The sequence below is a fragment of the Primulina tabacum genome, chromosome 2 (assembly GCF_025594145.1).
Source record: "Primulina tabacum isolate GXHZ01 chromosome 2, ASM2559414v2, whole genome shotgun sequence".
NCBI classification, from domain to species: Eukaryota; Viridiplantae; Streptophyta; class Magnoliopsida; order Lamiales; family Gesneriaceae; genus Primulina; species Primulina tabacum.
Genome location: NC_134551.1, coordinates 23,780,969 through 23,795,399, shown reverse-complemented (window position 1 = coordinate 23,795,399; position 14,431 = coordinate 23,780,969). Strand labels below are relative to the sequence as shown.

The 14,431-nt window shown below is 36.1% G+C and overlaps 1 protein-coding gene across 1 annotated transcript; it reads left to right on the top strand.

Moving 5' to 3' along the window:
• The first annotated feature begins 2,086 nt into the window (after positions 1-2,086).
• LOC142537594 (uncharacterized) lies at positions 2,087-6,341 on the top strand. The gene is made up of 5 exons (XM_075643099.1): positions 2,087-2,492; positions 2,998-3,315; positions 3,525-3,712; positions 5,295-5,589; positions 5,722-6,341. The coding sequence occupies exons 1-5, from the start codon at positions 2,087-2,089 to the stop codon at positions 6,339-6,341; spliced, it is 1,827 nt and encodes a 608-aa protein (XP_075499214.1).
• Positions 6,342-14,431: the final 8,090 nt, after the last annotated feature.

Genomic DNA, 14,431 nt, shown 5'->3' with positions numbered 1-14,431 from the left:
AAGGTTCGTTTGAAATTCAATTGTTTTATCGTTGATATTTGTTGCTAAGTTTTAATAACATAGAGGTGAATATCACAAACCGTTACTTGTTTCAAAAGATCGGGACAACAAATCGATCCTTGTTTGTTATTGAGTCGAGGGTGCGATTTCAATAATCGTGTTTGCTTCTTATTCGTACGAGGTTTCGCATCATAAGGGACATACCATCCGTCGTCCCAAAATATTGCCGGAACTATCATTTTCGGAATGCTGGAGTACCTTAGTTCTCCATAAAACGATATTTATATTGATCGGATAGGAATTTGAAAATACTTTCAACATAAGAATTAAAGATCTTACAAAGTTATATAAGCTGAAAAATAACTGGCCGCTCGTGGCTGCCAGAAGGCCAATCACGCGTCGGAACTGTCAGCGCGTGTACCTCACGCGCCGCCGTATCTCCATTTTTCCAGTGGCCGAACCTTTCTGCTAATGTTTCCGACTTTTTGGCCAACTTTCGTAATGATTAGAGATATCTTCTAATTAATATGAATTTTGCGAACTTAAGTAAAATCAACCGGGTTAAATTTTGAACAAAAATAACATGGAAATGATCAGCTATTTCTTTAAAACTCTAACATATAAATATCATTCATAATATATTTATAGAACTTGCTCCAACAATTCGGATTATTAATCGAGCCTAAACTGTAAGTTATCAGGTGAGGAAATTATTATTCATTCTTCTATTAAAGCCTTTGGCATTTGGCCTGAAAATTTCAATAACATTTATTTAATGTTCAAATATCATCCGCAGTTCATTTCGATTACTGATATATTTTCTTGCATATTTATGAATGAATTGATATACCATTAATGAATGGAGTCATTGACAACGGATTTCGGTCCGGAAATTGAGTCCACTGGACAACGTGGCTTCGGCCCGGAAAGTGAGTCCAATGAACAACAGGTCAAAATTCCCGTGTATATGGTTCATCTGAACAACGCGTACCGATATTTCGTTCCGGAGAATGGTTCACCCGGCTCGTAAAAGGATCTTATAAGTGCTCAATTAGAGCAACCAATGTTAAATCATGAAATTTTTATTTATCTATTATTCTTAGTAAATTTAACATTGCATAGCATTCATAACATCTAATTTATGCCTATTACTTCATGCATAATTATTATGAAGCGTTATTTTAACTTCGTTAAAAGCTATAAACTAATTTAAACTCACTAAGTTCTCAAAGACTTAACCCTCTGTTTCTTTTCGTGTATTGTAATATCCAGACACCGGAACCTCAGAATTGGAACAGGAGGAAAATAACTGAAGCTGACATAAGAGCATTTGAAAGTTGTGATGATTTGTTTATAAATAAATGTTAAACTTTCACTGTAAAATAATTGTATATATTTGAAATAAGAATTTAAATATTTGTATATAATCTTTTAATAATAGTAGAAAATATTTAAATTTTTATCTACAATATTTTTTAATAATAATAATGGTAAAAATAAAGATAGCAGTTCAATAAAGAAATATTATAGAAAATATGGCACTCAGTAAGGGAATAATTATGAATTCCTAAACCGGGCGTCACAGAGGTGGTATCAGAGCCAAGTTTCTTAGAGCCTAGAGACAGGAGCATAAGGTTTATTATAATGTCATACGTTAATCTTTATGTTTTTTTTCCTCATAATTGAAATGTCTCCTTTCAGGATGACGGAGTCTAGTGGGACATCAAAAAATAAACAAACTATAATCATCAAACAAATGGAGGAAGAGATAAAAAAATTAAGCAAAGAAAACTCGGATTTGAAATGCCTAGTGGATATGTATCGGGAACATTTTGAAACCTTTGGAACAACTGAAACTTTTCATGGATTTATTGAAGAACGGATGAGGACTGATAATCTAGCATATCAGGGAGATTTGGGTCATGTACTATATGAAAGAGACCGCACTCTTATATATTTACTAAACATGCATGAATTCTATGACCGAGGTTTGATTACTGTCTTAAAAGGAGTATCACTCCCTTCAATCCACATTGACTACTTAATCAAGCACGGGCGTGGACTGTTTTATCAATCTATCCAAGGAATGGAACCTGGTGTTATTGGTCCATCTTACACAAATCAAGATAATCAGACCACAACTCCTCCCATCACTAACACATTTGAAACCGGAGGTAGTAGTTCGACTAAAAATATTCCACAGTATGTACCAGCCCCTTTTGAAGAATATCCTGGAGTCATGAACACAACAATAAATCAAAAACCTTTTATGATAGAAGATTATCTGTTGCAGTCACCTGAAGTTGAATTTCTTCCTGACCTCATGTGGGAAAACTTTGTATTTGGAGTAGATGAACTTGTTCCAATGACTATCATACCTGAAAGTGGAAATGTTAATGAGCTTAGTTATGAACCGGACCCAGTCGAACCATATACATCACTGCCAAATACAGATCAAAATGTTACCATGGGAACCACATGCATAAATGAAGGCACGAGCCACATAACTTTTATAGATCTCTCAGACTACGAGATATGAAGACAATGACTATTTGACACTAGTATATAACTAGTATTAATAATCATCATCTTTTGTAGGTATGATGATTATCAAGTTCATCAATTTTGTAGGCATGATAACACCCACTTTGCTAGTTCTGTTTGTATTATGCTTGTGTATTGTAAATATTTGAAACATGTCTAGTTTATAAATAAAACTGACTGTTTATCCTATGACCTAACTATGTACATTTATGATATATATATATATATATATATATAGTGCAAGATATGTTAAAACAAAATTTTATATTTTATATTTATGTGTTTAGAATGACGTCTTCACAAAATAGTACTCAAGCTAGAATCGGACAAGAAATTCCCCCTCAAGATGACCACAACTCGGCAACTGGTGGAAATTCCAGAAGAGCTCAACACAATCCCCCCCAAGAACAAAACGTACAAATTTTGTTTGAAATAATGAATTAATTTGTACAGTTTTGCAGCAAAATCAACCACGACCTCATGATCAAGCTCAAGAACATCACATTGAGGCAAATGATCGAGCTCTTGAGGGATTTTTGAGATTCAAACCGCCAAAGTTTGAAGGCAAACCAGATGCGCATCAAGCAGAATCTTGGCTAAGCAAAATCAACAAAATATTCTCTATTCTCAATTATTCTGAAGAACAAAAGACGAATTTTTTCACTTACTTATTTGAAGAAGCAGCTCACAACTGGTGGCGTACGGTGGAACATAAGTGGACAAGGAATCACACTTCAAAAATGTGGGACAATTTTTTGCAAGAATTTGAAGGTAAATATATAACTCAAGTTATATTAAATACCCGGGAACGTGAATTTATGGATTTAGTCCAAGGTGACATGACCGTAGCTCAATATGAGGCAGAATTCCACCGTCTTATACATTCTGCACCACACTACATGGAAGATGAGGCTTAAGAAAAAGAAAAAAATTTGTTCAAGGATTAAATCTAGATATTCGTTGGGCAACATTGTCCACAGAAGTTGCCAGTTATGTTTTTACTGCCAATCAAGCTCTACGAGTAGAAGAAGACATCAAGGCACTTCTTAAAAAAGAGGAAGAAGAAAAGAAACTCAGGAAGCACAACCTTTTTGAAGATGACAACCGGAAAAGAAAATTTGAAAAGAGAACACAACCAGTCAGGCAAGGAGAAGCTGTCAAAGGAAAAGTTCGAAGAAACAATAGTACAAAGTGTGGATATTGCGGATTAACAAATCATGAAGAAGAAAAGTGCTAGAGAAAAGGTGGGAAATGTCTTATTTATGGAAGTGAGCAACACCGTATTCAAGATTGTCCAAAAAGAACGCAGAAGACTCAACCCACAACAAAGCCAAAGATACCTGCTCGAGCCTATGCACTCTTAGGAAACAAAGAGGAGGAAATTGACCCCACTGCAGTCGTAGAAGATACTGTTACCATATTATCTAGTTCGGCAAAAACTTTATTTGATTCAGGAGCTACTCATTCTTTTATCTCAAAAGTTTTCGTACATAAATTACCACTGTTATTGGAACAGCTACCATATAGCTTCGAAATTAGCTCACCTTTAGGGACAACAATGATTACTGACATCATTTTCAAAAGTTGTCCCTTAAATTTCCAAAAAAAGAGAATATCTAGCAGATTTGATTGAATTACCTATCAAGAACTATGATATTATTCTTGGAATGAACTGGTAATTTAAACACCAAGCCCAGCTCAATTGCTACACAAAAGAATTTTATCTTCAAAATTCTCGTCCAATCATTTCCAAAGCTAACAATACCATGTGAATAGTATCAACAGCAGAAGCTAGGGCTATACTAAAAGACAACGAACAAGGATTTCTAGCTTATTTGATAAATAAGCCAAAGGATCAACTCAAGATCTCAGAAATCTCAATTGTACAAGAATTTCCAAAGGTTTTTCGTGAAGAGATCGATACTTTACCTCCTCAGAGAGACGTATAATTTTCCATTGATATAATACCTGGAGCACAACCGAGATCTAAAACTCCATACCGAATGGCACCTTCAGAGTTAAAAGAATTAAAACTTCAATTACAAGAGCTCATGGACAAAAAATACGTCCGACCTAGTACATCTCCAAGGGGCGCTCTTGTATTATTTTTCAAAAAGAAAGATGGAACTCTAAGGATGTGCATTGATTATCGAGAACTTAACAATGTTACCATCAAAAAAAAATATCCTTTACCGCATATCGAAGAATTATTTGATGTCTTACAAGGGTCTCAAGTATATTCAAAACTTGATTTGCGACAAGGATATTACCAATTGAGAATTAAGGATGATGACATCTCCAAAGCCGCTTTTAATACCCGTTATGGACACTATGAGTTTGTGGTAATGCCATTCGAATTAACCAACGCTCCTGCGGCTTTCATGGATATGATGCATCAAATATTTCAACCATTCTTGGAAAAATTCGTCGTCATATTAATAGATGACATTTTGATATTTTCAAGAAGTCATGAGGAACATGCTCAACATCTACGATTGATTCTCAAAACTTTGAAAGAACATCAATTGTATGTCAAATTCAGTAAGTGTGAATTTTGGCCAGAAAAAGTGTCATTTCTTGGCCACTTTATCTCTAAGAAAGGACTGGAAGTAGATCCTGCAAAAATATAAGCCATATCTCGTTGGAAACAACCAATCAACATCACAGAAATTAGAAGTTTTCTCGGCCTAGCAGGATACTACCGAAGATTCATTAAAGATTTTGCGAAAATTGTTGTTCCCCTGACACAGCTAACTTGCAAAGACAACCCTTTCTTGTGGAATGATGAGTGTGAGAAAAGTTTTTGCAAATTAAAAGAAATGCTTACTAGTGCACCTGTATTAGCTTTACCAGAAGGGACAGAAGGATTTGTGCTTTACACAGATCCCTCAAAAGAAGGCTTTAGATGGGTATTGATGCAAAATTATAAAGTTATTGCATATGCATCTAGAAAATTAAAGAATCACGAGTTAAATTATCCCACTCATGATCTAGAATTAGGAGCAATAGTGTTTGCATTAGCAAAATGGAGACACTACTTGTACGGTTCTACTTTTGATATTTATACAGACCACAAAAGCTTGAAGTATTTATTTACTCAAAAAGATCTGAACATGAGGCAAAGAAGATGGATTGAATTTTTGGAAGATTACGATTGTTCCATTCTTTATCAATCAGGTAAAGCGAATGTAGTGACTGATGCTTTAAGTAGAAAGATTACCATGGCTTGTTTGGAAATGAAAGCAGTAAGAGCATGGATACACATCCATTCTCCTGGGCACTTGGCCGGATTGAGAATTGAACCTGAATTTCATACCATAGTTAAGCAAAATCAAGAATTGGAACAAGAAGATTCCAAAATCCGTACTGATACAAATTTCGTCACCAATTCACAAGGAATACAATTCTATCATGACCGTATTTGTGTGCCTAGCTCAATGAAAAAGGAAATAATGGAAAAATTACATCAGTATCGGATCAGCATTCATCTAGGAGGATCTAAGATGTACCAAGAGATTAAAAACCACTTCTGGTGGAATGGAATTAAACGAGATATTGTAGATTTCATTTCACAATGCCTATCTTGCCAAATGATAAAGGCTGAACATCAAAGACCAACAGGTCTTTTGCAACCACTTCCTATACCAGAATGGAAATGGGATCAAATAACTATGGACTTTGTGACTGGATTACCCCAGCTCCCAGGAGGTTTTAATAGCATATGGGTTATCGTTGATCGCTTAACCAAGTCAGCACATTTCATACCCATTAGTCACAAATATTGGGTGGAAGACTAGCTGAACTCTATCAGAAGGAAATTATACGGTTACATGGTATTCCCACTACCATAGTATCTGATAGAGATCCGAAGTTTATGTCAAGATTATGGAAAAAACTTCAGGAATGCCTTGGTACAAAATTAAATTTTAGCACAGCAGCACATCCGCAAACTGATGGTCAGTCTGAACAAACCATTCAAATATTGGAAGACATGCTTCACGCATGTTTGCTGGATTTTGGGGCAAACTGGGGAAAACATTTGCCTCTAGTTGAATTTTCATACAACATGTAACGCCCTCGACTGATTTTATAAAATAACAGCGGAAATTGAAATAATTTACTTAGAGGAAAGAAGGATTTTAAAAAAAATTCTCTTGACATGAATACATTTTCAAAATATATACAATCACAAGTATATACATGATCAATAAAGTGTTGTATCAAAATACAAAATATCATTTTTGATCATGTCAAAATGTTAACAAAATATTTTCTTCCTTCCATCTCAGTATATATGACCTCGGCTCCAATCAACGTCCCGGCTCGTCACTCTTATCTGCATCACATTAAATAACTGGAATGAGTATAAAACTTAGCAAGTGGAACTCTTACATAACAATGTATACATATCATACTCTGTAAAACATGGCTTTGAAATCATTAAATATCATGTAACTCTTGAAACATGAATAACATAGTATAACATGACAATAACGATGGTATTTATCTTTTCTCTGGTGGATTGATATCTAAACAGTATCTCTATCTCTGTACCTTTATCCCATCGATATAAATCGATTACTCTTTTGGGATATAAGCCTATGGTCGTTGATCAACTAATTGCATGCAATCTCTGACTATCTATTTATCAATCCAATAAATCGTTTGAACTCTCTCTTGGACATTAAAACAAACACTTTGAATACTCTTTCATTTGCATTCCCTTCTATATAATTGAGACATATAGAAGCCTCTAATACACAACAAAGTGTATCCATACATAAGATGAATCAAGTGGAAGGGAATAGCATATTAAAACCATTGAAATACAATACATATACTTCATGTGAGCACAAGAAATGAATTCCACTTACAACCAATGGAAAGCTTGATTATAAACTCTTGGTACAAATCCTACAACAATAAACCATGTATTGAATCATCAACAAATTAATAATCAAAAACCCATACCATAAAACCCATACAATCAATACAATCACACATTCCATGATTTCCCCCACACCATAATCCAAGAATAACTTAAACCACAACATTACCTTAGCTCCTTGAACCCCAAATGATCTTGTTCTCACTTCAATAATCCAACTAGGAGCTTGAATCAAAGGAACAAAAGAAAGGAATGAGAACCCTAGATCTCCCTTGAGCTGAAAAACCGAGAAGAAGGGAAAAGAATGAGAGAAATGATCCAAACCCTTGTATTATATAACTTAAAACTCCAAAACACGACTTTACTGTTCACACACTGCAGGTGCGCTAACTCTTCCACCGCTGGTGCGCTAGGTAGTCTGTACCACTTCCGAAAATCCGAAGAAAACGACCGCGGGTCCGCTGAATAATGGACTGCGGGTGCGATAGACCTACTGCCCAAACACCGCGGGTGCGGTAGCTTCCTGGCGCGGGTGCACTGTCCCCTGAAGCCAACAATATCCTTTGCAACTAAAAATCGAATCGCAACATCGCTTCTCCTCATATTTTGGCAACACTCTCAACATGAAAGTTGCACCTCTATGTCTTATCTAACTACTCCGATTGGCCTTGTAAGGTCCAAAATTAAGACGACGTAAACCAACTGCGTGCGAATCTGGGAAATTATGAAAATTTAGTAATTAATCGACTTTAGTTGCTAACTAATTATGTGACATACTGGTTTATATGCTAAAGGAGATTTTATTGTCATAATGCATAAAATTGTATTTTTAGGAATATTCAAGTGACGATCGAGGAACGGGGACCAAGGGCTGAAAAATGTAAAATATTTTTATTAAATGATTATTTTTAATTATTTAAATATGGCCGATGCTTGTTAGTATTTTTGAAAATAAGGGTTTTGAGGTGATTTTGTACGCCGGGACGTAGATTTTATCGGTGTTGGTTTTTCAACTAAAATACGAGCTTTTTGGCAACCCGGCTAATAAATTCACATATTTAATTAAAGAAAAAAATTGTTATTATTTTATTTAATCCTAATTAAAACTAATGGGCTTAAATTTTATGGCTTAATAGGCCTAAAGCCTACTTAGTAATTAAATTAGTATTTAAAGTGTAAAAATATCACAAACCCTAGTCTAGTTTGGGGGAAAACAATCGGCCACCCTATAATATATATTCTGAAAACCTTCCTACACCTCCACACACGGCAGCTCACATACTAACACTTGGAGGAAGGGTTGTTCGAAGGCAACAAGTCAAGCAGAAGCCATAGCCGTCCTCCGTTCTTCGTCGTCAACGGATATTCGAGCGTTAAATACGCAAAGGCACACCTACTCTTCCCTTCTAAAACATCATCACACCATATTATATTTTTGTGCATGAAAAATACGTAATTCAAGAAGCACTTTTCATTATTTTCGAAATTTCATGTATATGGGTTCTAAAACATGGGTTGTGTTGTCCAATAACATGTTTTTATATTGTATAAAGGGATGCCATGATTAGGACACAACCAAGTATTGTTTTATATGAGTTTAGAGTCCTAGAACAAGCCACAATCACTGCACAAAAGAATACACAAAAGCTGGAAGCAAGTTGCTGCCATATGGGATCATATGGTTCGGTTTCATGAAGGATGGCTTAGCTGGGGTTCAGTTGGGACCAAGACCGAGCTAAGACCATGGGGGAGTCAGGGGTAGGGTCCAAGTCATACTAGAACCCGAGTTTGGGTGAATGGGAGGAGTCCTAGCTAAGCTAGGACTCCCACCAGAGAGCCAAGGAGGGATCGCGGCTCTTGACAGCAGCGTGCAGGAGAAAAGGCTCGGCCAAGGGGGCTTCGGCTGGGCTAGGGTGAGACCTTAGAGTCCTAGGGGGGTGCACAACAAGCTGGTTCAAGGAATGTCTTGATGGCTAGGGTCCTAAACGCAGGAATATAGAGTCCATGAATCATAGGAGTTCTCGGCCATGGTAAGGGTAGAAGTTTATGTTCTGTTTTGGGGCTGGGTTCGAGTCCTGTGGGTTAGCATGAGTCCAGTAGGCCCTAATGGGGCTGGGAAGGGTTTGGATCACGGTGGCTCGGGCGTGGCTCGACAAAATCACGGGTTGGCTCATGGGTGGTCTTGGGTGTAGCTTAGGGTTTTTATTTCGAAAAATAACTTGAAAAACGGCTCTCGGGGGTCGAGTAGTGGTTCATGGGGACTAAAATAATATAAAAGACTAAAATTAGAATTTAGGAATTTTATATTAAAGTTTGGGATTTTTCGGAATTAAAACGCCTTTCAAACACGTCCAAATACGAATTAATTAAAAAGTCTCATTTTTAAGCTACATAAAATTATGGGAATTATAATTTAAGCTTAAATAATTATTTGGGACATGTTAGAGTCAATAAAATCAAGAAAACGTCAAAAACGTAAAACGTCACGTCCAGGGGTAAAACGGTCTTTTTACATTGAAAAATTAGTAAACGTCATGGCAGTGCCCTATTTGCTGTTTTATATGCTAATGTGATTATTTTTAATGTTTATGAATGTTTACAGGGTAAAATGATTATTTTATATGTTTATAATTTAAAATGTTAAAATGTTCATTTTAAATGCCTATGGATTTTCATGATGAAACAATAACATTAAAAGACATGTTGCATGCTTGGTTTAAAATGAAAAATGTTATATGCATGATTTCTATTAAGTGATGATAATATGTTGAAGGATGTGAAGGGATTGTGACTAACACGATGATATGTTGGAGATATCGTGAGGGTTATGGTCCCAGTGGGAGCCCGACGATCGTATTTCCTTGGATACGGATATGTATATGTATATGTATACGATGATATGATAATACGTAAGGCCAGGGCCCAGTTGATCGGTGAGAGTGTTGCTGGTGTCCCCCGCCGCCCAGTATTGTGGTTACATGTAGATGGATCCATCGCCTAACACGTATATGAAAGTCACAATCAACGATCTGAATTCAACAAACACGAACATGAACACGAACATGAGTATGAATACGAATATGGACATGAATATGAATATGTTTAAGTGATATGTTTATGTCTTTTGAAAATGTTTTTATGCATTACGAAAATGTTTATGAAAATGTTTAAGTTTAAGTTTATGCATCTTCATGAAAATGATATTTTAAGTATAAGTATTTTTCACTGTTGTATGTTAACTGTATTACGTATTACTTGTTACCAAAGATAGGACGTGTTGAGTTTTTAGACTCACTAGGTGTGTTGATGCAGGTGGGATTAATGGCAATGATATTGGAGGTCTTGACGGGTGACTTGCTGTACTGTCGGTACACATAACCCGAGGACCAGGGCTTCTATTTCCGCATTTAAGTTTATCACTTTAAGTTAAAGATTTCTACGACATTTTACTTTATGATTTTGAGAGATTTTTGAGAGGTAGTATGGGCTACACTTTTCAAATAATTATTGTTTTTTAGGTTTGGTAAACGATTTACGATTTCATGTTTGACTTCTCTCTTTGGATTTTCAAGCACTAGTAGAATGTTTTATTTTAAAAATGGTGAAAAGGTATTTTAAAATGTTTGTATATAAGTATATTTAATTACGAGGGAAAAAAAAATTCTAGTACTTTCTAAGAATACGAATAAGGAGACGTTTCAGGCCTCATACCAATTGGCTCAACATACAAATTATCATGAATTAATCGTAACGACGCTACCATATAACTACACATCATCTAAAATCAACAATACTATAAATCATAAATCAAAATTTTTAACATCAAAAATATACTTAAACTTGACCAAATAGTCCATAAACATAAGAAATCTTAAACCGTACCGTTCACCAAACTTGGATATTACAATCTCCCCTCCTTAAAGAAATTTCATCCCCGAAATTGACGTCATTGCGTAAACAACTCAGGATATTTTTCTTTCATCTCATCCTCTGGTTCCCACATGGCTGCTTCAATCAATTGATTCCTCCAAAGGACTTTAACAATGCCGATCTCTTTGTTTCTCAATACTTTAACTTTGTGATCCAGAATCTGAACTGGAATCTCTTGGTACGTCAAATTCGGCGTCAAATCCAATGGCTCGTGACGAAGAACATGGGAAGAATTCGCAATATACTTCTTGAGCATGGATACATGAAAAAAATTATGAACTCTATCAAGATCTAGTGGTAGGGCTAACCTGTAAGCTCGATCACCAACTCTATCTAATATCTCAAATGGGCCAATAAACCTTGGACTCAACTTTCCCTTTTTGCCAAACCGCATCACACCTTTAAGAGGTGCAATTTTCAAAAACACGTGATCGCCAACCTCAAATTGCAACGGCCTACGTCTTACATCAGCATAACTCTTCTTTCTTGACTGTGTTGTCTTCATCCTTTCTTGAATAACAGCAACAACATCAGCTGTCTGTTGGACCAACTCTGGACCCAACATCTTTCTCTCACCAATCTCGTCCCAATATAAGGAGGATCTACATTTCCTGCCATAAAGTGCCTCATACGATGCCATGGCAATCGTCGCTTGGTAGCTTTTATTGTATGTGAACTCAACAAGAGGCAATTTGGAATCCCAACTACCACGATAATCGATAGTACAAGCTCTGAGCATATCCTCCAAAATCTGAATAACTCTCTATGATTGACCGTCGCTCTGGGGATGATATGTTGTACTGAATGCTAATCGTGTACCCAAGGCTCTATGTAAACTCTTCCAAAACTCCGGAGTAAATCTAGGGTCACGATCAGACACGATCGACACAGGAACACCATGAAGTCTGACAATCACTGCTATGTACTCTTCGGCATACTGGTTCATGGAATATGTTTTCTTAACTGGGATAAAATGCGCTGTCTTGGTCAACCGATCAACGATAACCCAAATAGAGTTATAGCCTTTCTGCGTTCTGGGAAGTCAAATCACGAAGTCCATTTTAATAAGCTCACATTTCCATTGAGGAATCGGCAATGACTGCTGTGGGAACCCGGACGCTAATTCCAATTTCAATCGTTCTTAAAATTAAACAGTCAATTATAATAAACAGGGTCTAAATATTTTTTTTTTAAATACAATGCGGAAACGTAAGATAAATCAATATGAAATACACATTATACATAAAAGTAAAAGTCTTGTATTTCCGACAATGATTCAACTAGGTTCTACTACTATATATCAAGTGATGATTCCTAGTTTACTTCTAAGCTCGGATCTCCACGCTATCTAATCCAGCCTCGTTTTCTTCTTGACCTTGATTCTGTCCCACCTGTTGTCATGCACACATACAAACAAGACAACAGCCGGATAACTCCGGTGAGAATTACATTCCCAGTATAAACCAACGAAACATGCAGTTATATAAAAAATGTAAAAGCATGTAAAACATGTAACAGATGTCAGTAACACGCAACAAAATAAGAAACATAATCAATATAAACTGCCAATCATACTTGTGACTCCACATCTCAGACTAGACTCAATCCTAGTCTAGGGATCCCGATTTTCAGATGTTGGTATTCCTATATCGACCAACAGTAATAGAAGAAACTCTGATTCTATCCACGTCGATATAATCAAACATCCAGTGTCTTGACCTATCCGTCACAGACGATGGCACTATCGTCAATACACTATCTTGTGACATCGTGCAAGGTGCCTGTGGCGATCCCGCCACTATCAGGCACTTCTGTCACAGGATCACTCATCTAATCTTCATCTAACACTTGCTCTTTATAAATCAATAGAACAAGCATATCAAATCAAGTCCATGCAAATATCAATGCAATAAGGTAAAGTATGTGATTTAGGGAAACTCGAGTCAAACCTCCCTCGAGTTGTGCAATCCCAATTCAACATTAATTTATACCTTTATCTTCTCCGTTTGACGAAGTCGAAGTCTCTATTTCAACTCTGTCCATACTCAATCTGGCAATGACAATAGCGAATAGACTATGTAAATATACAGCTCAATTCAAGGTCTGTTCTGATCAATACGCAAATCAAGACATATCCTGATCAATAATCAATATCATACAATACAATCTCAATTGCTACTGAATCTGATCAATACTAATTTACTGCTGTTTCGACGGCATAGGGACACAGTCTCAGTAATCCCGTCAATCTCAATAATAACAGATCATAATCTCAAATCTATACAATCCTGATCATGTTCATTCATAAAATCATAACAATTGTATATACAACTAAAACCGTTGTTAAAAAACTTTTAACAACGGTTTTAACTAAAACCGTTGTCGTAGATAATTTTTTAAGCAAAAGACAACGGTTCGTTGTCGTAGATAATTTTTTAAGCAAAAGACAACGGTTCGTTGTCGTAGATAATTTTTTAAGCAAAAGACAACGGTTTTTATAAAACCGTTGTCTTTTGGGGGTCAAAGACAACGATTTTTAGGGTCAATAACTGTCGCTAAAGTTAGCAACAATATCATGTAAAACCGTCGCTAATTTGATATTAGCGACGGTTTAAAATTAACAGTCGCTAAACTTAGCGACAATTTAAACCAAACCGTTGCTAATATTTGCAACGGTTCTAAATTATCCGTCGCAAATTCAAAAATTCTGTCCCGCCTAAACTTCCCTCCATTTTCTTCAATTCACTTCAAATTAGCGACGGTTATTTTAAAACTGTCGCTAATTTCAAATTAGCGACAGTTACATTTGAACTGCCGCTAAAGTTAGCCACAGTGTCATGTACAACCGTCGCTAATTTGATATTAGCGACGATTTTAGGAAAACTGCGTTGCAAATATTCGCGACGGCCCCAAGCCAACCGTCGCAAATTCAAAAATTCGATCCCGCCTAAACTTCCCTCCATTTTCTTCCACCACTCTCTATAAATACCTTCAAATTCGCTTCATTTTCTTCCATTCACTTCACAACACTTAAAATTTTCTCACTTACAAGATTTTACAACTTCATAA